Below are 22,480 nucleotides of genomic sequence, written 5' to 3'. Positions count from 1 at the left end.
GGATTTTTCTCTTTGTGTATTCAACAAAGACCTTGAGGTCAATACTCGGAATTGGAAAGAAAAAAATCAGATTTTAACTAGACTAGAAATTTATATATATCCATATCTCTAAAATTATTGGGACTCATCAAAGTCTTGTGAAACAAGAAATCAATCACATGAGAAACCACCTTCGATTAATTGGCAAATATTAACGTTTCTCCACTCAAAGAGTTTGATACGTATGACCTGTCTTTGCGTAGCCCGGTGTCTCTGAACTCGTAATATATACATGCATACTATGACTATGAGACCATAGAGCCATAGAGGCAAAGCCAAATCAAGCTTAATCAATCAAAACAATGTTGTCTGATCTTTTCTCTTCTCTATCATCCATATTCTTTCTGTTTCTCATCCCTTGTCTCTTTATCACAAGCTATATATGCTTCCCTCTCTTCTTGCCAAAACTCCTCGGACTACTCATCAAAATCATAGCCGCTCGAGACGATGATGACAACAAGAAACTGTAGTTTGCGTTTTCTAATCCATAATATACCTTTTAGTTTCTAGTAGTTATATATGTTTTAGCCTCTTAATTACCCAATACGTCGAATAAAGTTTTGGCATTTAGCTAGTTATGTCTTGACATAGGATAGTTCGAGCAAACATATCGTTTATGAATTCGCTATGAAAACGATAATACAACATTTTTTTTTTTTTTTTTTGAATAATAAAAGAGGTTCTGGGCCGAATCTCATACATCTTCTCAGATCCTATACCAAAACATGTTATATAATTTCGTCTCAAACGCTACTCGAACCGTTTTCTTTTCTGTGTCCTACCAATATGCATATATTTTGTAGTGTGATCTACTGCAATAATTAACCATGCTATGTGTTACACATCTAGTATTTTTTTTCATATGCCTCTCTTTAAATCAGATCCACGTATACGTAAACTTTATCAAAAATTTATATCCACGCACGCATGTTACAAAAACTTCATAAACACTTTAAACATGTTTCATACAAGTTTTTAATCTATATATACTTTGTTGTGTGTTTTAGATATACATATATGGACAAACAATAGTATTCTTGAAGAGTTGCATCATACAAGCGGTAATTTTGAAATTCTCTCGGAAAGAGAATCATAACTTAATTCCAATTTATTATATTTAACTCTATATTAATTATAAACAGAGAAAATATTCATATAATGTACACAAAATACTTACGAGATAGGTTAACAAAAATTCTTACATGCAACATAACTTATGTTGTTTGGTTTGGACAATGAGATTCATAACTTAGCTTTGGGGTTTTGTGTTCGTGTAGTGATGAGGGAACTAATGTTGTCCGAGAGGAGGAGTTACAAAGAGAGCTAATGCCGAGACACGTTGCAGTAATAGTGGATGGAAACCGGAGATGGGCCAAACGGGCCGGATTGTTTACGTTACAAGGCCACGAGGCCGGAGCTAAACGGCTTACACAGTTCGCCGAGCATTGTTTCGATTTGGTAATTCAAACAGTCTCAGCATTTCTTTTCTCCACAGAGAATTGGGGAAGAAACAAGGTGTGTCATTTTAACTACAATTAGCTTTACATATTCATACAATTTATTAGAAATACCGTTAAATAGTACTAAAACAAGTTTTATGGATAACTAGATCAGTATCCGTGCTATTATATTTTTGATTAATACTTGAGTTCACCCCCTATTGATCTAGGGGTGAACCACTCTTGTTCACCCCCTATTGATTAGCCAACAATATGCCATGTCATATTATATTTAAAAAATAAATCTCACGTCATATTAATGACTAACTTAATTAATCCCACGGCATATACTAATCCCATGTCATATTATATTTTGAATTAATTTTTTTAACTAATGAAAACATAAATTTTAACACGTGTCAACATTTTATCAATTCAATTAACACATATCACGATCTTGTTAATGACTAACTTTGAAAACCCATCTTTATATAATAAGATAATACTACGCACTCCACAAAACCTGCAAAATAGCATTTATATAAACGACAGAATTACAATATTTTAAATTGTTTAATTTTTTGGATTTTTTTTTTGTTTGAATTGACCAGTTGTTATTGCCTAGGGTTTAGTGTTTAGAGTTTTTTTTTTTTGTCAACTAGTGTTTAGAGTTTATGAGTTAATTTTAAAAGTTAGTTTTGAATTTTGGTGTTATTTTTGGAATTTCAGAGATAGTGTAGTAAAGTTAAAAACAAAACTTGTTTTTGTGCTATTGGTGAGAATTGCCAAAGATTTATCTACGACTACTCTAACAAAGTTTGTTGTTATTATTGAAGGTTGAGGTTAAGTGCCTAATGTCTTTGCTCGAACACTACATTAAGTCACAAATCCAATACTTCCAAAGGTATAAAGACAAATTCGATCGAGCTTTTCTTTTGTTTTTGACATATATGTCATGATATTTATCACTAAGATCTTTGTCATATTGTTTCAGAAAGGAAACTCGCGTTTCTGTTATCGGAAATAAAACAAAGATCCCTTAAGGACTCAGCCAAGTAATCAATGAGATAGAAGAAGCTACGAAAGGCTACAAGAATAAGCATCTCATCTTGGCAATAGATTACAGCGGGAGATTCGATCTCACGCTCGCTTGCAAGAGTATTGTGAAGAAATCAGAAGAAGGGTTGATCAGAGAGGAAGATGTTGACGAGACATTGATCGAGAGAGAGCTTATGACAAATACTATTGACTTCCCAAGTCCTGATTTCTTGATAAGGACAAGTGGAGAACAAAGGATTAGTAACTTCTTCTTGTGGCAACTTTGCTTACACTGAGCTCTTTTTCTCGCCGGTCCTTTGGCCTGATTTCGATAAGGGTAAGCTTATAGAGGCCCTCGCTTCGTATCAGTGCAGGGAAAGAAGATTTGGCGTTCAAGTTTGATGTATCTTTGTTACCTTTTGTTTATGTTTTCTTAATTTGTAATTTCTATGAAAATGCTTTATGTTTGAAGTATCATTGTATTTTTTTTTTCGATATGTGAATCGAATAAAAGTGGAGAAACGACATATATGTAGTTGACATTACATATTCGAGGGTTTCAAACTTTCAAGTAAGCCATAATATAAATGAGACTTTTATTGCGGGAATCATATCAGGTAGGTTTTGAAGTTATGGTAATTAAGTTAAAAGATGTTAATCTAATTGGTTCGTTTCTTTTATATAAGGTAACTTTGTCATCAAAATTTTGCATGAAAATACGACGTTGATGTCAGCTTCAAAGCTGACCAAGTTTTCAAATTAAAATGGATGCCAAAGACTTAGGAAGAGGACATGAAAGCCGTCAAATGTAGAAGAAAATGATTTTTTTTTTTAGTTTTAATTTGACCATTTTTTTTGTTATAAACAATATAACTAGTCACTAGGTATGTTTGAGTTATAATCAATCTAATTTTTTAGCTAAGTCGGTATTGCATATTTGATGTATTTAGAGGTATCGGGTTTGAGATGCTTAACTTGACAAAGTCAACAAAAATGATCTTTTATAATTTAAAAATCAACAACTTTGACATTTAAACGAAATTTTGTGAACGTAGGCTATTTGAAAATTCGTTTTTTTTTTAAAGTATATATATATTTTTCCCCATGCAGAATTGGATTTTTCTCAACATTTTTAGTTTGTTTGGGGACTTCAACAAAGACCTTGAGGTCAATACTCGAAATTGGAAAGAAAAAACAAAAAACATAATCTCTCTAAAATTAGTGGACTCGTCAAAGTCTTGTAAAACAAGAAATCAATCACATGGATCAATGACCTATTGCATGCAGCTGGAAACATATAAGATAGATAAACCCTTAACTGATATTAACGTTTCTCCACGGAGAAGAGTTTATTACGTATGACCTGTCTTTGCGTAGTTCAGTGTCTCTAAACTCTTAATATAATTTACTTACTGTGAGAAACCCTATAGGTTACAAAACATTCGATTAACTAATAATAACGTTTCACCACGGAAGAGTTTAACGACCTGTCTCTTTGCGTAGTTAGGTGTCTCTAAACTCTTAGTATATACATGCCATGAGAAACCTTCGATAACTCGGAAAATAAAACATCAAGGCGTACGTAAGCAAGCAATCAAAACAATGTTGTCTCTTTTGTCTTCTCTACCATCCCTCCTGTTTCTGTTTAGTGTCCCTTGTCTCTTTATGACAAGTTATGTATGCTTCCCTCTACTCTTACCAAAACTCCTCGGACTCATCAGAATCAAAGCCGCTCGAAACGATCATGGTGACAACGAGGAACGGTGGTATGTATACGTACGTAGTTGCATTTTCTAATCCATACTTTTAGGTTTAGTTGTTATGTTTAGTCTAATAACTCAAATTTTCATCCACGTAAACTTTATAAACGATTTATGTTCACGCATCACGCATGTTACAAACACTTCTTACAACATGTTTTATACAAGTTCTTACGTTAATTTGAATTTGTAATTATAGAGGAAATAGTCATATAATGTACACAAAATATATACTTACTAACGGATTAACAAAACTTTTTACTTGCAACATAACTTATATTGTTGGATCATATATAACATAGGTTTGCTCTTCGGTGTTTGTGTAGTGATGAGAGAACTTATGTTGTTAGAGAGGAAGAGCTACAAAGAGAGAGGATGCCGAGTCATGTGGCATTAATACTTGATGGTAACCGGAGATGGGCCAAACGGGCCGGATTGCTGACGTCACAAGGCCACGAGGCCGGAGCTAAACGGCTTACAGAGATCGCTGAGCTCTGCTTCGAAATGGGGATTCATACAGTCTCAGCTTTTGCTTTCTCCACAGAGAATTGGGGAAGAGACAAGGTGTGTGACATTTTAGACACAAGTAACTTTATTACATTATCATACAATTATTTACTCTCTAACAAACTTTGTTGTAATTACTATTTAAGGTTGAGGTTAATTGCTTAATGTCTTTGCTCCAACACTATCTCAGTTCCAACATCAACGACTTCCAAAGGTATATAAAAATCCAAATTCAATAGGTCTGATCAATTAGTTTATTACTAAGTTCTTTGTTGTTTCAGAAAGGAAATTCGCATTTCTGTTATTGGGAATAAAACGAAGATCCCTAAATCACTCATCCAAGTAATCAACGAGATAGAGGAAGCTACAAAAGGCTACAAGAATAAGCATCTCATCTTGGCAATAGACTACAGCGGGAGATTTGATCTCACACACGCTTGCAAGAGTATTGTGAAGAAGTCAAAAGAAGGGTTGATCCGAGAGGAAGATGTAGATGAGACATTGATCCAAAGAGAGCTTCTGACAAGTTGTACTGACTTCCCAAGTCCTGATCTCTTGATTAGGACAAGTGGAGAACAGAGGATTAGTAACTTCTTCTTGTGGCAACTCGCTTATACCGAGCTCTTTTTCTCGCCGGTCCTTTGGCCTGATTTCGATAAGGGTAAGCTTATCGAGGCCCTCGCTTCGTATCAGCGCAGGGAAAGAAGATTTGGAGTTCAAGCTTGATCCACCTTTGTTATGCTCTAGCTAGCTATTAAGTTATCTTCATATGTAATTTCTATTCAAAACTACTTGCTCTCTGTTTCAAGTATCAATGTAATTTATTTCTGTAAACCAAATAAAATCTTTTCGCCTTATTTGCATCTATCAGTTTGCTACCAAATTCAGTATCTTGCTACACAAGTAACAAATCTATATTAACATTTTTGAAATACCTTTTGGAAAATAACCTTTTATTTTGTATTATTTGCATAATAAATCTTTGCCATTTAAATAAATAACGAACTTTTAAGATAAAATTTGTAATTAAATTACACCAGAATCGCAAAATTAGAAACTAATATTTATTACATTTAACTAAATTTCCTAAAATGTCTCTCTAATAAATTGAATATCTCTCCAATATCTTTATATGATCTTATTTATTTTAAAATTTACATTATTACATAAAACATAAGTATAATAAAAATATAATTTTTTTCGCATATGTAGCAATTTAAATTTTTGAAAACGGACGTATATTACTCAATCGATAAAAGAAAAAACATATACAACGTCCCACCTCGGGTAGATTTTTTAGACAATGGTTCGGAACCATTATAAATATGACTAATATGAAACTTAAAAATCCAAAATCTTGAATGGAAGATTACAACAAAAAAAAATTTACTAAATTTTAGGGGATCCAAAATTTTAAAATCTTGATTGGTTAAGAATGAGGTTTTCGAAACCAAAATCTCTCTCGAAATCTGTAAAACATTCAAAGTTTATATTTTACATAAATATGATTTAACGGGTTTGAGTTTTATGTTTTTTCTTATGGGTTATCTTACGGGTTAACAAAACAAAATAAAATAACAAATATAACTTAAACATAATTTTTTTAGTCCCGCGAGTTACAAAAAAAAATCCCGCGAGTTAAGTAATAATAATAACAATCAAAAATACAGTTACACAATCTTAAACACTAAAAAAGTAATAAAATTAACAAATACAACTTAATATATATTTTTTAGTCTAAACAATCGTCTCGCGGTGTACCGCGGGTTAAAACCTAGTAATATTTCAAAAGCTTAGTTCTACAAACATTACGATTTGTAAAGGTTTGGGCTTGATGACAAACAAAAAAGAAAAAAAAAACAAAAGGTTTGGGCTTTAATGGTCCATGTTCACTCGTTTTAATGGGCCTAATGTCAAATCAAAGTATTTGAGCCCACCTTATCGACAACGCAAAACTAACTGAAAGACCCCAAAAGTGCCACGTCACTACGCAAATCCCAAAATTCGAAAGCGTTCAATGAATCAAAAAAATCATCAGTGAGAGGACTGTGACTCTACTTAATCGCCGGAGCCGCCGCCGCCGCCGTCTCCGGTGACGCACGTCGGGACTCCTCTTTCGATTCTCGTAAATCGCACCAGACACGTGACCACAATCTCATCTCCATGGCTGTTGTACTTTCCTATTGCAAACCTTCGCCTCCGCTTCGTCGATTCCATCGTCGCTGTGTGAGTCTTCCTCTGATTTTGATTTCGAGATCAATCGTTCTACTTTGGGACTTTACTTGATGTTGGGTCTGTTAGGTCTTGGCTATGAAGTTAGATTAATTCAACAAGCTCTCATGTGAATCTCTCTGTAGGGAAATTTGTGGAAGAAACAAAATGTTGGGAGCTCAAGACGATCATCCAGGGTTACGGCGATGTTTTGGAAGAGCAATAAGCCTGCGGAAGTACGAGAATTCGATATATCACTTAGGGATTACACTCTAACTGGATCAGGCATTGAGGTGTTGAGCTACTCCATTCTTGATGCTAAGAAGATGTTTCATTACTTTTCTCCTGATATTGATTTCGTTTCTGAGTTTAGGAAGCTTTGGGAAATCAGCAGAGGCAAAATGTTATTTCACTTTCAGTTGTTTCTTCGATATTAGAGATACCACAAGCTGAATGGGATGCATGTGCATTGGATTCTTCTGAACCTGAAAGCTATAATCCATTTCTAAGTTATGGATTTCTTTCCAGTTTAGAAGAGACTGGTTGTGCCGTCCGGGTTAGTTAGAACAGTTTCGCTTAAAAATGATTTCTTCGATCGGAGGAAGGCTAAAGTTTTGTGTTTCTTATGAGCATCTCTATATGTGAATTGTTATAGGAAACAGGTTGGATGCCATTACATATTGTTGCTAAGGATGAATCTGAGAGTATTTTAGGCGTTGTCCCACTTTATCTCAAAAGGTTTTTAGATGTCTTGGATGCATTAATACTTATGTCATGCACTTGAATATTCTCATGTACTTTATTATGTGTTGCAGTCATTCCTATGGCGAATTTGTTTTTGATCACTCTTGGGCAGATGCATACCGAAGTTTTGGGGGAAGATATTATCCTAAGCTTCAGTGTTGTGTTCCTTTCACCCCAGTTACTGGCCCTAGGATTCTAACCCGTAATGTTCCTTGCAAAGACCAAGTTTTTGAGGCTATTGTTTCTGCCATGACAGAATTGGCAGCTAAGGTATAAAATGCGTTGTATTATGATAACAACAACATGAAAAACATGATGGGTTTTGTTAAATGGTTAAACTTGTAATCTCATGGTATACATAATTGATTTTCTTTTCTATGTATTAGCTATCTTTCATACTACAGGAACATCTCATATTTTACCTTCTTAGAGCTGTATTGGTTTTTTGCGTTGAGTTCGGCTTTCAACATACGCTTTCTGCTGATAGACCAGTTTTATTCTGTGCGCTGTGGCAGTTACAAGTTTCATCTTTGCACATTACATTTCCGTCTGGAGCTGAGTGGAACAAATTGAGAGAGAAAGGCTTCTCACAGAGGATTGGAATGCAGTACCACTGGCAAAATCGTGACTATAAAAAGTAATTGAAGTTTCATTGCCATTATAGTTTTAACAATGACTGGACCGTCTGGACTGGTTATAGTTATAGTTTGTTTATTGTTATAAGTTTTTAACGAAAAAACACTACTTCTTAGTCATAAGATTCACTTGTAGATGCTTTCTTCAACTTAGAACGTTGTTGTCAAACAGTTTAGGTACATTTTCTTAGAATTTCTAACGATTGAATAACTAAATGTTATAGCTTACTTTGATGTGGAATATGTTGAGGGTTTGATGATAAAGCTGACATCTGAGACACTTTAATTTTTATCTTTAATCAAATGATGTCTTTATTTTGATTCTGTAACTAATATTAATGCATCAGTTTCTGTCTGGTCTTGTTATGTTGATTATCAAATTTTTAAGCTTTAAAGTTATAACATATGAATGATGTTAACTTTTAATGTTTAATGCTTCAGTTTTGATGAGTTCTTGATGGACATGAAGCAAAGCAAGAGGAAAAATATCCGGCAGGAACGCAAAAAGGTTTGCTTATTTTTCCTGTTTTCATATCATCCTTATTGTGCGAGTGGTTGAGATGTATCCATTTTCTAAGTCCCCGTGCCCTTGTGGATACTGGATAGTTAAATAGAATAATTATTCTTTGGTTCTTCCCATACAAATTTTGAACTCTAGCCTTACTTCTTTATCCTTTCCTTGTGGCGTTTGTCAACCACGCTGCTGACTTCTAATGCTCCTTTTCTCTAGTAGATTGGTACCCAGAATTTGAAAATGAGACGGTTGCGAGGAGATGAAATAAAGGTATGTAACTGGACTGGCACAAGATGACACATTTTTTTTTTATAATTGATCACTACTCGACGTATCTTTTCATTTTAGAGGCTATCATCAACTTTGGGATCTCAATTTGCTACTAGATGTTAGAATTGTTAGGACATGCTATGATATGTGTCTTGAAAATTTAATTGTATCAAGCCTGAATCAATAAAAAAAAAATTCAATTCATCATTTGTTTCTAATGTTTTTGCAGGCTAGGCACTGGGATTCCTTCTATGACTTCTACAGGAACACAACTGATAACAAGTTTAGTCCATACGATCATGCATCTATGTGTTATCTCTCATCTTCAAGTGTTTTGCACCTGCACAGCGTAATTCTGATACGTTTTCCGGATATTTGTAGATGGGGCACACCTTATCTCACAAGGGAGTTCTTCCACGTTATGGCATCAAAGTTGGGAGACGAGGTATTGCTTGTTCTCGCTGAAGAAAATGAGGAACCTGTTGCAGGAGCATTGAATCTTATTGGAGGAGATACTCTATTTGGACGACTATGGGGATGTCGTCCTGATTCCTATTATCCTAGTCTCCATTTTGAAGCGTGCTATTACCAGGTTGGTCTTGATGTTTACAAAATCTCTGGGTTTTGTATGGAACTATATTTTAGATGATAAAAGTTTTACAAATGTGTAATGGGATTAACAGGCAATTGAAGCTGCGATAGAGCTTAACCTGAAAACGGTAGAAGCTGGAGCGCAGGGTGAGCATAAGATTCAGCGGGGTTACCTTCCTGTAAAAACTTATAGTTGCCATTACATATTCGATGAAGGGTTCAAGCAAGCCATAGATGAGTTTTTGGTGCGGGAATCAAATCAGGTATGTTATGGTGATTTAGCAAAGTACAAAAGAGCAAACAAAGATGGTAAGTCTCGTCGGATCGTTGCCTTATAATAATGTAACTTTTGTACTTGGCAGGTGGATTTTGTCATCAAACTAATGCATGAAGATGGACCCTTCAAAGAGAAAATAGAATAGATGCATTTGTGTAACCCCTAGTTAAGTTTTATGCTTCACTGTACATTTTAAGTTGTTCAGATCAGATATAAATGCAATTGAAACAGTGACAATTTTACGTAATTGTAAAAATAGATTTCGGTTTTAATCCAAGAATGTATAATACTTAAAATTTCTTGCATATTAAGAAACAACAAAATAGAAAGAAAAACTTAAATTAAAAGAAGATTTCGATACAACGAATACAAATTTCTTTAGACTCAGCAAAATGAATGGATTTGTATCATTGTGTTCCCGTGTGGAGAGGAGAGTAGATAATGATTGAGGATTAATGTGTTCTTCCACCTGTGACAAAAGAATTGACTAAAAAATGGGTGTTGTTGCTAAGCAAGCTTCTTGGGTCTACCAACAGAAGGTGTAACAATATCGTCTTTCTTAGAACCGGGAGCTTCAGGTTTTTTGGCCCAAGCTGGAGCTCGATCTGGCTCATACCGGTAATCATAGAACAGTTCTTCTCCTGCCATGATCCTCTCCTTTGCGAAAATCCCCACCCTGTGATCTCCAGCAACCATAATGACCTTAAACAGATACATCGTCTCCTTGTAAGATTTTGAGCAGAAAAAGAATAGACCCAACATGCGAAAACCGTGTCTTTACCATGCATTTTTTACCTTTGCGTAACAGTTAGGTTCAGGAGAATGGTTGGCAAATTTCAGTTTGTCTCCTTTCCTGTAAGCATCTAGCACAAACTGCAATACATCCAAAAGAAAGTTTCTGGTTTATGGTAGATTTGAATTTGAAGACAACCTAGAGAGTATAAACATCTTTGAGACGAGACGTGCCTGATCATTTAGATTGAAGAGAAAAGAGGAGTTCTCGCGATCATATATCTTCCCCCGCTTATCTGCTTCTTTGTGTGAGATCAGCTCTCCTGTGTATTCCCCAAGGTATTCATGTTTACTCACACTGTTCTGTAAGAAGGAACAAGATTTGTTATTTAAGGCAAATCAATACTCCAAATGTACTTTCATCTTTTAAGGACTTCCATTCTCTTTAACAAATCTTGCATTCTTCTTTACCTTTAAGAAAGCTCCCCAACCAGAAACATCAGATCTTCCAAGTAAAACCTGAAAATGACAAAAAAACATTATTTATAATCATTTAAAGTTCCTCATCGTCATGAACTCGGGAATGCTTTAGTAAAGCAGTACTAATCCCCGGAGATTCCTTCCAAGGAAAAGGGAATGTGAATAATGGCACTGGCTATTTATGGATTGGTGTGATTGCAGGAGCAAATTCATATTGCTACATAGTTAACAAGGCCAAGTACGTACCCTTTGTTGTTGTTTCAGGAGCAGTTTCATATTCCTGCACTCATAATTATCACCTCTTTGACTTGGGACCCCCAGCGTACCATCCCCGCCACTACACATGCAAATTCATTCAGACATAGTATTATTGTATTTGGAACTATTAAAAACGAAAAGAGTAACAATGTGTTCTTGATCCTCTGCTAAGCGAAAAGTTAGCAACACATGATCAAAGAGTAAACATTTGCATCACCAATAAGACTTACATGACCCAGCAGTTCCTACAAACATCTGGATCACATTCCCGATCTGCAGCAAAGCATGGACACTGACGGCTTCGACACTGACTTTTAGCACAATGGCAACCTCTAAACCTATTCTTGCAGCTCTTTGGGCAACTACACAGAGAAAAAGTTTGCCAGCAATGAGATTCAAAGCTAGAAGATACAGATGAGGATGATCATAGATTACAATACCCGCAGTACTTCTCGCAGCAAGTCCCGTTTAGTAAACAAGTACATTCCTTCCCACAAGCAGTTTTGCAGTTGCATGGATTGAACTGACGGCATGGCTGGTCTTTCCTCTCCGTAATTCTTTTCCTAATTGAATGATATGCAGCAGACTTCCAAGTATACTTCAAGCGACGCACTTTGCCTCGTCTACGTAGAAATCTTGACCTTCTTCTCACTTGGTTATTAGCCTGGTTAGTCCAGGAACTAAAGCATTAGTTCCCAAAGAAAAATAAATTCATTATATTAGGAATGTGTATACAAAAAGAATAAGTATCATACCATATTTCCATTGATATCAAACTTGGAAGAGCCATCAGGATTCAATGCATCATCTCCAAAGAAGGAAGCTTTATTTTCCGAACAAGTCATGTATTGGAAGACCTCCCAACATGACTTGAAACCACTCAAAAGATTTCTAGCAATCAAGCAGCTGCAAAGAAACAAAGAAAGATGATTATATTCCACACATTGAAAAATCTGAAATGAAATGAAAAATTTGGTATAGCTAAATGCATCTATTACTCACCTATTCATTCCAAAAATCTCAACACCTTTTTCGAAAAGGCTTTTCTCAAGTGGTCTCCACAACTTAGTTGTAGCCAATCCTCCTCGACATACATTTTCACCCACAAACTCTTCTTTCCGTAAACTTTCATTGCTACACGGTGCATCAAGCTCAGAAGCAACCTCATTTAACTGACAAACAAGATCATCATCCTTGACAGAATTCTTGGAGTCTTCTGCAGGGGTGCCATTCTTCCTTGACTTACCCGAGTTCCCAGATTTTACACGCTTCTGAGAAGATGAAGTAGCATCTTCATTTTCTTTAAGTTTTGCATCGCTAGGTGTGCGACTTCCACTGGCGATGGAATCAGTATCAGAGGATTCTGTCTTCTTTTGCCTCTTCTGAGTCCTACGAGGAACTCGCTCAGTGACTCGGTTGTTGTTCCTCTTACGACCTCCTCGTCTCCCACTACCTTTCACCTTTGGTGATGATGAAACTTTATCGGAATTGGTATCCTGCTGAAGTCCGTTCTCTGAGTCACTTGTTTCTGGTGTGCACTTTTCATTAGACGATGCACTTTCACTTGGGAAGGTCTTTGGTTTTCTCCTACTAAGTTTGCTGGAGAGCTTCGTGGATGTGGTCTTAGTACCCGCACAATCTGATGAAGTGCCAGTTTTAAATTCAGTGGTGCCGTATCCCGGAATTCTCTGAGACTTGAGAAGCTGATAGAATGAAAACAGTTCTTTTTGTCAAATCAGTCTTTCTAGAAGATGAGATTAGCTGCGTGAATAACAATTTTACCGTTTTATAGCAGTTTGCACCACAGGTTAGATTTTCATCTACAGGAGGACACCACGGAGCTGGTTTCTCAGCCTAAAAAACCATTAAAATAACATAAGTAACAATAAAGTTATAATAAGAATTTGCATTGGGCACTAACTCACAGGAAAAATAAGATCCTGTGAACACCCGTGCAGTCGGCAATCAAATACCTGCATAGGAGCATAAAAGGTTAAAATGAGAATTATTTGCTAGCACATCAAAGTAATAACCTTAGAAAATTTGGCATGAGAAGTCAAATGGACTAACAAGGCATCTACGGCAGAACAGGTTATCGAAAGAATCTAATGCTCCTTCCATATCTTTGTTGAGAAGGGAGCTCTCTGCTTGATTATAGCCACTCTCGGATATTTCTTTTTCCTTCATAAGCACTGCATGTCTTGCCTGTATAAGATGGTCGGTGTTCATATCTCTGCAAAAAGCCAATTGGGAAAGGGCTGGAACAATACTAATTGGATTTTCTTAAACGATGCATCACTCACTGTGTTTTGAAGTTCTGGTATCTAATAGAAAATAGGACATCATAGTTCATACTGACAACAGACAGAGAAAAAAGTGGCTGGTACCTTGATTTCACTAGAACTTCTAGACAAGAAATTTGCTAGTTCCTCCAAGACAGAGTCTGCAAGACCTAGTTGCTCAAGGGTCATGCTGAATAAATGAAGGGAAATGAAAGTGAGAACGAAAAGCCATTTCAACTAAAAAATGCAAACAAGAGGTTCAGAATAAGAGATCAAAATTCAAGTATACAGCAATGACAAAGGATCAGACTAACCGAATAATATAATCTTCAGGCACCAAAAATTCTCTTTTTTCTTCTTCGTCGTCAATCACCTCCTCTTCACTATCACTGCAAATGAGTGCTTCGCCGCCAGTTTGATCGTAATATATTCTCCTTCGGCCCACTACAGACTGGTCTTCAGTCATTCTCTGATTCCTGAATTATTTTAAGAGTGATTACGATGTTAAGGTAGAGCATACACTTCAACTCGAATACTTTCAAGTACTTTTGCGACGTTAATGTCAAAGTACCTATCCAGAAAAACCCATGTGGTATAAGGTGACAAACGTTTGATATCAGGAATTTTGATTGGGCGTAAGGAAATTTTAACAGGGACACTGGATCCTTGAACCATCGCCGAATTGACATGTCCATCTTCTACGAATCTGTGGTTATTCTTATCTGCATCACTTGCATCGATTCCACTTTTCATACCAGGCGAATCTTTTTGCCTCTTAACTAAAAGATCATTACCATCTTCACAGCTACCTCCTCTCTCCATAGACGACCTCATAAAGCTTTGAGTAATGCCACACAGATTTTTCTTGTTTTCATCAATCCTTTTCTGATGAAAAAACGAATTATCAGTCTCTAGCAAATCAGATACAGAAACACAAAACCAACAAATACATAAATTAAACAAGAACCAATATCAACCTTTATTGATATACACCTATCAGCTGCAAGTTTCTTCTTTAGCGATTCTATTACTGCTGACACTTCCTTAAAAGCTGGACCTCTCTCCTCCAGCTGAAATTTCAAAGAAATCCAACGCATTACAACAGCAACCATGGAAATGAGGTTCCTTTACACAGGCCATATTCATTTCCAATCTGTTCAATTAGAGAACTTGTATAGCTCAAAATGCAGCAATCTCTAGATCCAAAACAAACACCAAACCAAAGCTAAAACAACCCATCAAGTTCCCTTCTCTTTAGTCAAACGAAAATCAAATCATAGTCAAAATGCCACAAAAGCACAAAGAAAAAGTTACGACTTTTAGAAACCCAGAAATAAAAATAGAAACTTTCAAAGACCCGATTTGTGAGATTTCGAGTGAGAGTGAGATTAACTCACCGTATACTCCTTAGCTGGCTCCGATCTGGTCGCCGAAGAAGAAGGCGAAGCTCCCGACGCCATTGTCAAGTAACCAGATCGGAACCGATTAAAATGCGGGTCCGGGTCAAGTTCCGGGTCGCGACAATCTGAAAAATGTCGGAGGAGACAAGAGAATTTGGCGGGTCGTTATAAACCCTAAAAGTTATCTTCAATTTTTTTTTTTTTTGCTTTTTTTTTTTTTTTTAATCCTCAAATCCAATTAGAAAATTTTTCATACAACTTTTAAAAGACAGTTGTTAAGAATTGGGAATCGTGAAAATTACAATTTTTTTTCCTGAATTATTAAAAAAAAAATAAGTTGGTGGGAAAACAGCGACGTGGCATCTCGATTTGAATTATGTACTGTACATCGGAAAAAGTCGTTCTCCGGTGAACTTACCCGGCGACGATACCAAGTGTTTCTATTTTAATTCAACAGACGGACGTTGATGGGCCTAATGGGCCTTTAAACCTAAATTTTGGGCTTTGTTTTTGGGTTTTTTTCTTTCCTTTCTCAAATCAACCTCTTCCCTGTAACAGCTTCTCGAAGTTTCTCATCGGAAGAGAAACAGTACGGCGATCGGAAAAAAAAAACTCTTAAAAGATGCATTACGGCGCGGCGGTGAACGGACGGAAACGTGGACTGATACTTCTAGGCAGAAGAAACTTCTCGAGATCCTTTTCCTCTTCTACTTCTCCATTATCTGGTGAGTATTCGCTATTCACAACTTTTTGGAAATGGCTCGAGATCGGTTTTGATTCTTACGGAGTTGAAGATTGAACTGAAGCACCAAATGAATTGAAGTTTTTGATGATTGATTCTGTTTTTGTAGAGCATGAGTGTTTCATTAAGGATGTCGCAAAAGCTCAGCCTCCTAAGCATCTGACTGAGTTGCTGAACATATTCATAGCTAGAGGTAGATTCAATCTTACACTGGCTTGGTTTGTGATTATATATTCGAAGTAATTGTGTGTAATTTGCGGAACTAGTGACTTGGCTTGTGATAATGACGTTGTCTTAGGTAAATCCATAGCTTCTCCTGGTGCCAAGCAAGGCTTGTTGCCTCTTACTATTCCATTGGTGAGAATGAGTCCGGGTATGAATATGATCATGGACTGTGCAATAAGTTATTTTTCCTGAGTTTGAGACACTTTTCTTATTGAGTTTGTATTGTGTGACTTTCAATTTTCAGGTTCTTCAATTGCTCTGTTGCGGTGGCCAACAGCTCCTTCTAGGTTAGAGGCTTTTTTCTGGTTATATCTTCATATTTTTCTTGCTTTGTATCTTATTATTGTTTCTTGTGTTTGCAGTATGGAGATGCCTGTGGTGGAAGTTCAGAAACATGGGGTTTGGTTTTTAGCCAATAATGTAATGAGTCTTTATATAGTTACTGATGCTTTGATGTAGGGTCATTTTGTTGTAGCTGATCATTCTCATATCTGATTTCATTGGCCAATATTCAGGTTGATCAGTTCATTCACAGAATATTGGTGGAAGAAGATATTTCTAAACCCGACGAATCAAGTCAAGAAATCTTCAATGCTGCAGGCGAAGCTGGGAAGAAACTTTACAATAAGGGTGACTTTGCCAAGTCAAGACCGATGGATTTGGATGCCTATCTATTAAGAAAGGTACATATCGTTCGTGAACCTATTAATCTCAGACTCTTTTTGGCATGTGGATGATTTTGAGCTATGTCACTCAGGTTGGACTGTTTCCAGATTCCCTAGAACGTAAAGTTATTAGACATATCGAGAATGGAGACCATGTAAGGCTAGTAATAACATCTATCCTGTTGTAGTTGAGTTGTTTTCTCTTTTTAAACTATCTTCACGTGCTAATACAAGGTTTCAGCTTTGGTGGCTGCTGAGTTTTATACAAAGAGAGGGAACTTCCCAGGATTTGCCCGACCTTTTGCTTTCAACGCAAAAGTTTTGCTGAAGTTCGTATGATCCTCTCTCATTAGCCCTCTTTCTCCCTTGTTAATAGATCGATGGGTAGATACTTATGTCCTTTTTAGAAAACTCTAAGACCTCTATGATTTTGTAGACTTGGCCGTAGCTTAGAGGCGAAAGACGCTGCTCGGGGTGCTCTGACATCTTCATGGTGGACCTTAGGATGTAGATACGAGGTACGATTCCTTGAATATTGTTATACCATTTTGATAGCTGGAAAAAAAAAAGAAGGGAAAAAGGTGTTGAACATATGAAATGGTTGCCCAGGAAATTGCTCACATAGCAGAGTGGGGAGAGGAGCAAATAGTTAAGTATAAAGAGAGAATCACAGGTGAAGGAAGACAACGAGATATAGACAGGGGAAAGCCAATATCTCAGGTCCGTTCTTTGCCTGTAGTCATATTGAGATTCCCATATCATGTTTCTGGATAAAAGGACTTGAAACAAAACTTGCAACTGTCAGGCATATTTGGACGAGGCTGCATTCTTACTGAATCTAGCGTCACTTGAAGGGACATGGGAAGAATCACTGGATCGGGTTGCTCAATGCTACAAGGAAGCTGGACTTAACGACATCGCCAAGTTTGTTCTGTACAGAGATTGAGAAGTCTCTTTTAAAGGTCACATTTTGTTCGTTGAGACATGAGATTAGTTTATATCAAATGATCTTTTCATTTGGTGTCTACGTTGGAAATTTATTTTAACCCTGCTAAAGATTCATTGAGTCAAGATCACTGATTGTATCTTTTCTAGAACTAAAAGTAAAATAAAATAGCATGATCATCTTATTTGGTAAAAATCTACGTGGAGATTTATATATATACTGCCAAAAAATTCTACGAAGATGACAGTTTAGTAGTTTGCATAGTTTGGGACCATATTGAGAAACAGGATTAAGGTATTAGATTATAGTCTCGATGAGACCATCTTCTTAGGTGGCAAATGGAATAGGGAGCTTGTTACTCTGACCTTTCTTTTTTCTCCCCAACAGCTTTCTCCAGAGGCTCTTAACTCCACCGCTCTTTTTCTGAGGAACAATGGCGAAACCGTTTGTGTTGGCGCCTTTGCTCTTGTCAGAGAGAAGAATATGTTCCAATGCCTCGATGGTTTCATTGTAAACAGAACTGCCTCCCTTTCCATTTTTCTCTGCTGCTTGCGGTTTCTGGGTCGTTAATTCCCCGGTGTCGTGATCTTCTGCCTTCATCTGATCTAAAAGAGATGATCTCTGGGTAGTCAATATCTTCTCTGGTTTTGTCTCTTGTGAAGGTTGTTCACCAGCTTGATTGTCTGAGTTTTCAGCAGACATGAGTTTGTCAGAAAGTGAAGCTGTTTCTTTTGAGTTAGTCAATGCCTTGAGCTGTTTTCCAAGGTTTAGAATCGTCTCTTGGCACTCGGCCAATTTCTCTGAAGCAGCAGTGATTTCCAATTCCTGAATCATTAAACACATAAAACGGATTGGTTTTGGGCAAAAGCAATTCTCAATGTTTTGTTCTGCTTTAAACTTACAGTTCGCATGTTTTGTTTTTCGTCCAGCTTGAGCTCGTTCTCTGCAGCACTGCAACAAGAAACCATTTGATGCATTAGATATAAATGTATGATTTTGCTAACAGTGAAGTCTTCAATCTTTCACATTTACCTTGCTGTCTTGTCTTTTGCCTCTTCTTCAGTCATATTGCTTGGCAACTTTTGATTGCCAGGTTTGTCTTCAATTGACTGATTCTTGCGATCCAAAGAGGAAACATCTTCTATTTTGAGCTTATCTGCTTCTGAAACCTGACGAAATATTCCAATATCAACTTCACTTCCGCTCCGTGATTCATCCCACTCGAACTGCTTCTTAATCTCATTTCTCATGGTGGAAACATCTTGAAGGGAAAAACAGTGGTTCACTATCCATTCCAACACAGAGCTTAGCTCTTCTACAAACTTCTTCACGTCTGATTTCCTGTCTAATAGATCGTAACACGTATGAAGAAATCGCTGCAGTTTACTACTTAGCTCTGTAGTTTTCCATTGCAAGACGCGAGCAGTGTATCCTGAAAGCCTTTCAGATTCTCCATTGGACACATGACTATCATCTTTTAAGCTGACTCCCTCGATAATTTCAATGATACTGTGAATCGATTTGCTGATATCACACTCCATAGCTACTCTATCATCCACAATGAGATTTTTGGTCTCCTGATGGTTTATCACAGAGGAGGTTGAATGGTTTACACTTAACATAGCTTTTCTGATATCTTCAAGTACTTCATCAGTGTTTCTCTGCGCGAGAAGCTTGTGCTCCATTATCGCTTTCACGACAACATGAAGAGATTGAGGTAATATTCCCATTAAATCATCTTGGGGAGATGCGACAGGATTTAATGAAAAGTCTGTTCCGGGAGTTTTCGTTGTCTCTGATGAAGTTTCATTAGATTCGTTCTCTACCGGACCAGTAGCTGAAACGGAATCAGAAGAACAAATATGAGAACTTCCAGGTCGGTTGTCGATAGTGCTTGCAACCATTGCAAGCTTTTCCATTTCAGCAAAATCATCCATTAGTTTCATCTCTGAAGCTTTAGGGGTTCCAACCAAACTCGAGCCCATTTGCTTCTTGTTCTTGAAATTGTCTAGCTCTGAAAGTAAAGCAGAAGCCCAAGAATCAGCACAGCTAACTTTATCATCATTGTCAAATTCTGATAGTGATGCAATAGAGACTTCACATGACACATTGCTTCTCCGTCTTGACTCAATGTTTGTGTCTTTAGAAGATTCTTCAACATGAGATTCGAATTCTAGTAGTCTAGACGCTGTTCGAGAATACATATTTCTTGAGAACTGAAGCTCACTGACTTTCTTGTTTAAGGCTTCCCTTAGAGTCTTGTTCTCTTCCTCCAGTAAGCATAATTGCTCAGAGAGGTTATTGATCTTTTCGGAATCAATCAGTGGACTATTAGGGCTTCCATTGACTCTTCTCCTTCCCAGCATTTCTACTTCATTCCTCATTTTGGACAGAGCAGCAGGTCCTGGTAACCGTTTTCTGACAAGTATCCTTAACCTTTGGCACTCTGATTCTAACTTTGCAACTTTCTTCACATTCTCTAAGTGCAGTTTATGTGATGCTTCAGCTGTTCGACGACTAAACTCTCTCTCTTCATTCCGAAGCTCGAGCTCTTTCTCTAGCACTCGGACTTCATATCTCAGCGAAACGTTTTCTTTTTCCTTCGACTCTAAACTACTCACTAAAGCATTGAAATCAACCTCGATACGATCCCTCTCTCTGTTTAAATCTTCAACAGTTTTATTCTTTGCTAACAAAGCCTTTGAGAGTTGAGTGTTCTCGCCTTCTGCTTCTGCAAGCCTCTTACCAGTACCTGCCAAATCCGTCTTTACAACAACCAATCTCCGTTCGTACTCCTGTGATGTTTTTGTCAACGCATCATGCATCCTTCGCTCTTGCTCCTCGCGAACAAAACGAAGTTGCTGCATACATTCTTTTAGACCAGCATCTGTTTGACTCGACCTTTCTTCACTCCTGCGTTTTTCATTTAAAGCTTCTTCGAGTTTCTTCTTGAGAGATGCTACTTCAGCTTTTGTCTTCTCCCAGCCTGTTAACATAAATAAAAAATGAAACAGAAAGCTACATGATAGCGTAAAGAGGAAAAAACTCGAGATTAAAATTCAGTAAGTATACCAACAATAGCCTCTTGTGCCGCACTCTCATGCTTATTACTGTCAGCTTCGACAGAGGTAAGCTTATCATTCAGACTTTTAACGCGATTTTCTAGCTCTATCTTCTCAGCCACAACCTTCTCAGTCTAATATTAAGAACAATCAAGCTCATTAATCAACAAATACAGCTAAAATCAGGCGCCACAAAACCAAACTCATCAGGAAAGTTTTTTAACTATTACACAAGATTCACATTCATTGGTATCTTCAGTTTTCTCATTACAAAGCTTGAGGGCTTTTACTTTTGCCAAAAAGAGCATCAAAAAGGATAAGCCTTAACTCAAACATAATAAACAAGCTAAGCTATGCAACACTAGAGAGTATCAAAACAGATCATAGTCTGATACTAACTACTAACTAGTAACCATAAATGAGTAAAGAAGATCCATCTTCCAACCTAACATCAAAGCATAAATGTAACCATGATCATCACATCCACTTACCTCTCCATTGCTTTCTACAACCGTTTTCTCCATTGATTTCTTCTTCCAAGGCCATGCTTTATGATCCATTTAATACCCCCCAACAAACCACACACAAACTAATCTTGAATCTTTGACAACAATATCCTATAACACAGAAATAGAAAGACTTTAGAAAAGCTTTCAAACACTCATTTCCATAAACAAAACAAAAGGATCCTATAACATATATTGTGTCTTGTTTTGTTTGATTTCTCCGATCCCACATTACTCAAATGGACCACAACATATAGGAATGCGACTCAAATCCAGAATGAGAACAAAGAACAAAACAAAACCCTTCTCACTGTAAAAATCCGAAATCATGAATCTAAAAATGCATAAAAGAGAAAGGCTTTGAGCTAAGCTCTTACATCAATGGCTTATACATGCACTATAATACACAAAAAAGAAGAAAAATCCAATTTCATAAAGGTAAAAACTTTAAGAGAAACCCATGACGAATCACAAATAAAGTCATCTTTTTTCTTTATCCACATTTAGATTTTAGAAGATTTGGTAACAAAAAAAACAAAACCCATGAATAAAAATCAAAACTTTCCTCACCTTCTTTAACCAAAACTTAACAGATCCTCTCAAAGAACCACAACAATGGAGAAGATTAAAAACAGAGGAGAGAGTGAAGAGGACAATGAAAAGGGTTAAGAGAAGAAAAGGGATTCTTTGGCAAAGTTAAGATTACTTGAAAACAACTGTAGAGAGAGAGAGATAGAGTGAGAGACTGTGTAGAGAGAGAGCAGAGAAAGAGAGAGGATGTGTCGGGTAGGATCTGATCGAAATGGGCCACGTACGCTTAATGAACGTTGGATCGTACGAGATTTATAATATTAACTCACTAATGCTACAAGCAAAGAGATTAAATTTGGTATTTTATGGGAAACATGTTTATGACTTTGATGGACCTCGGAAGTGTAATAAGTTAGTAGTGAGTGAAGAGGACAAATGGAGAAAGAGTGATTTAGTGAAATTAGTAAGAATGCTTTATTATGCTTAATGAATAATTAATTGAGTTAAGTGTGCAATCTAATCAAAACTTTATGAAAAGTGTTATTTGTGTTGTAGTTTACCTTACTATCTCTGTCTTAAAAGAGATAAAAGTGGTTTGGTTTCTTTTAGATTTTAAATTGACTTCA

The 22,480-nt window shown here is 36.7% G+C and overlaps 6 protein-coding genes across 7 annotated transcripts; 4 read left to right on the top strand and 2 right to left on the bottom strand.

The window, feature by feature from the left end:
• Nucleotides 1-341: 341 nt before the first annotated feature.
• On the top strand, nucleotides 342-2,918 carry LOC17890288 (dehydrodolichyl diphosphate synthase 3). The gene is given in 5 exon segments (XM_023785060.1): nucleotides 342-505; nucleotides 1,317-1,554; nucleotides 2,315-2,382; nucleotides 2,473-2,800; nucleotides 2,802-2,918. Coding segments are annotated over 5 exon segments (915 nt in total).
• Nucleotides 2,919-4,118: 1,200 nt separating this feature from the next.
• LOC17887830 (dehydrodolichyl diphosphate synthase 3) lies at nucleotides 4,119-5,189 on the top strand. The gene is given in 5 exon segments (XM_023785062.1): nucleotides 4,119-4,279; nucleotides 4,603-4,840; nucleotides 4,930-4,997; nucleotides 5,065-5,152; nucleotides 5,154-5,189. Coding segments are annotated over 5 exon segments (591 nt in total).
• Nucleotides 5,190-6,787: 1,598 nt separating this feature from the next.
• Nucleotides 6,788-10,297, top strand: LOC17887772. The gene is made up of 12 exons (XM_023783803.1): nucleotides 6,788-7,009; nucleotides 7,141-7,287; nucleotides 7,368-7,550; nucleotides 7,650-7,732; nucleotides 7,810-8,008; nucleotides 8,254-8,375; nucleotides 8,815-8,881; nucleotides 9,107-9,157; nucleotides 9,387-9,439; nucleotides 9,539-9,749; nucleotides 9,841-10,011; nucleotides 10,111-10,297. Exons 1-12 carry the CDS (start codon nucleotides 6,947-6,949, stop codon nucleotides 10,168-10,170), a joined length of 1,410 nt encoding a protein of 469 aa, XP_023639571.1. The 5' UTR covers nucleotides 6,788-6,946; the 3' UTR covers nucleotides 10,171-10,297.
• Nucleotides 10,298-10,348: 51 nt separating this feature from the next.
• Nucleotides 10,349-15,385, bottom strand: LOC17889727 (histone-lysine N-methyltransferase CLF). Of its 2 annotated transcripts, XM_006295361.2 has the most exons (17): nucleotides 15,175-15,385; nucleotides 14,755-14,847; nucleotides 14,349-14,662; nucleotides 14,092-14,253; nucleotides 13,883-13,967; nucleotides 13,566-13,700; nucleotides 13,421-13,468; nucleotides 13,278-13,349; nucleotides 12,498-13,198; nucleotides 12,251-12,401; nucleotides 11,936-12,159; nucleotides 11,726-11,857; nucleotides 11,484-11,574; nucleotides 11,229-11,276; nucleotides 10,992-11,120; nucleotides 10,821-10,898; nucleotides 10,349-10,727 (listed from the first exon to the last, which is right to left on the bottom strand). In XM_006295361.2, the coding sequence occupies exons 1-17, from the start codon at nucleotides 15,235-15,237 to the stop codon at nucleotides 10,533-10,535; spliced, it is 2,721 nt and encodes a 906-aa protein (XP_006295423.1). In that variant the 5' UTR covers nucleotides 15,238-15,385; the 3' UTR covers nucleotides 10,349-10,532. The 2 variants fall into 2 exon arrangements, with proteins under 2 accessions (XP_006295423.1, XP_023639570.1); XM_023783802.1 differs by lacking the exons at nucleotides 14,092-14,253; nucleotides 14,349-14,662; nucleotides 14,755-14,847; nucleotides 15,175-15,385 and having other exon boundaries at nucleotides 13,566-13,728.
• A 373-nt stretch (nucleotides 15,386-15,758) lies between these two features.
• On the top strand, nucleotides 15,759-17,882 carry LOC17887874. The gene is made up of 11 exons (XM_006296196.2): nucleotides 15,759-15,902; nucleotides 16,029-16,112; nucleotides 16,218-16,292; nucleotides 16,389-16,431; nucleotides 16,507-16,564; nucleotides 16,660-16,827; nucleotides 16,902-16,964; nucleotides 17,044-17,138; nucleotides 17,246-17,327; nucleotides 17,419-17,529; nucleotides 17,615-17,882. The coding sequence occupies exons 1-11, from the start codon at nucleotides 15,800-15,802 to the stop codon at nucleotides 17,753-17,755; spliced, it is 1,023 nt and encodes a 340-aa protein (XP_006296258.1). The 5' UTR covers nucleotides 15,759-15,799; the 3' UTR covers nucleotides 17,756-17,882.
• Nucleotides 17,883-17,913: 31 nt separating this feature from the next.
• On the bottom strand, nucleotides 17,914-22,117 carry LOC17887739 (filament-like plant protein 7). Its single transcript, XM_023784289.1, has 6 exons — nucleotides 21,894-22,117; nucleotides 21,309-21,434; nucleotides 20,828-20,951; nucleotides 18,788-20,741; nucleotides 18,658-18,706; nucleotides 17,914-18,580 (listed from the first exon to the last, which is right to left on the bottom strand). The coding sequence occupies exons 2-6, from the start codon at nucleotides 21,375-21,377 to the stop codon at nucleotides 18,083-18,085; spliced, it is 2,694 nt and encodes an 897-aa protein (XP_023640057.1). The 5' UTR covers nucleotides 21,378-21,434; nucleotides 21,894-22,117; the 3' UTR covers nucleotides 17,914-18,082.
• Nucleotides 22,118-22,480: the final 363 nt, after the last annotated feature.

Source organism: Capsella rubella, unplaced genomic scaffold (genome assembly GCF_000375325.1).
Source record: "Capsella rubella cultivar Monte Gargano unplaced genomic scaffold, Caprub1_0 scaffold_4, whole genome shotgun sequence".
Taxonomy (NCBI): Eukaryota; Viridiplantae; Streptophyta; class Magnoliopsida; order Brassicales; family Brassicaceae; genus Capsella; species Capsella rubella.
The sequence above is the reverse complement of the archived record's forward strand: the minus strand, read 5'-3'. Positions and strand labels throughout refer to the sequence as shown.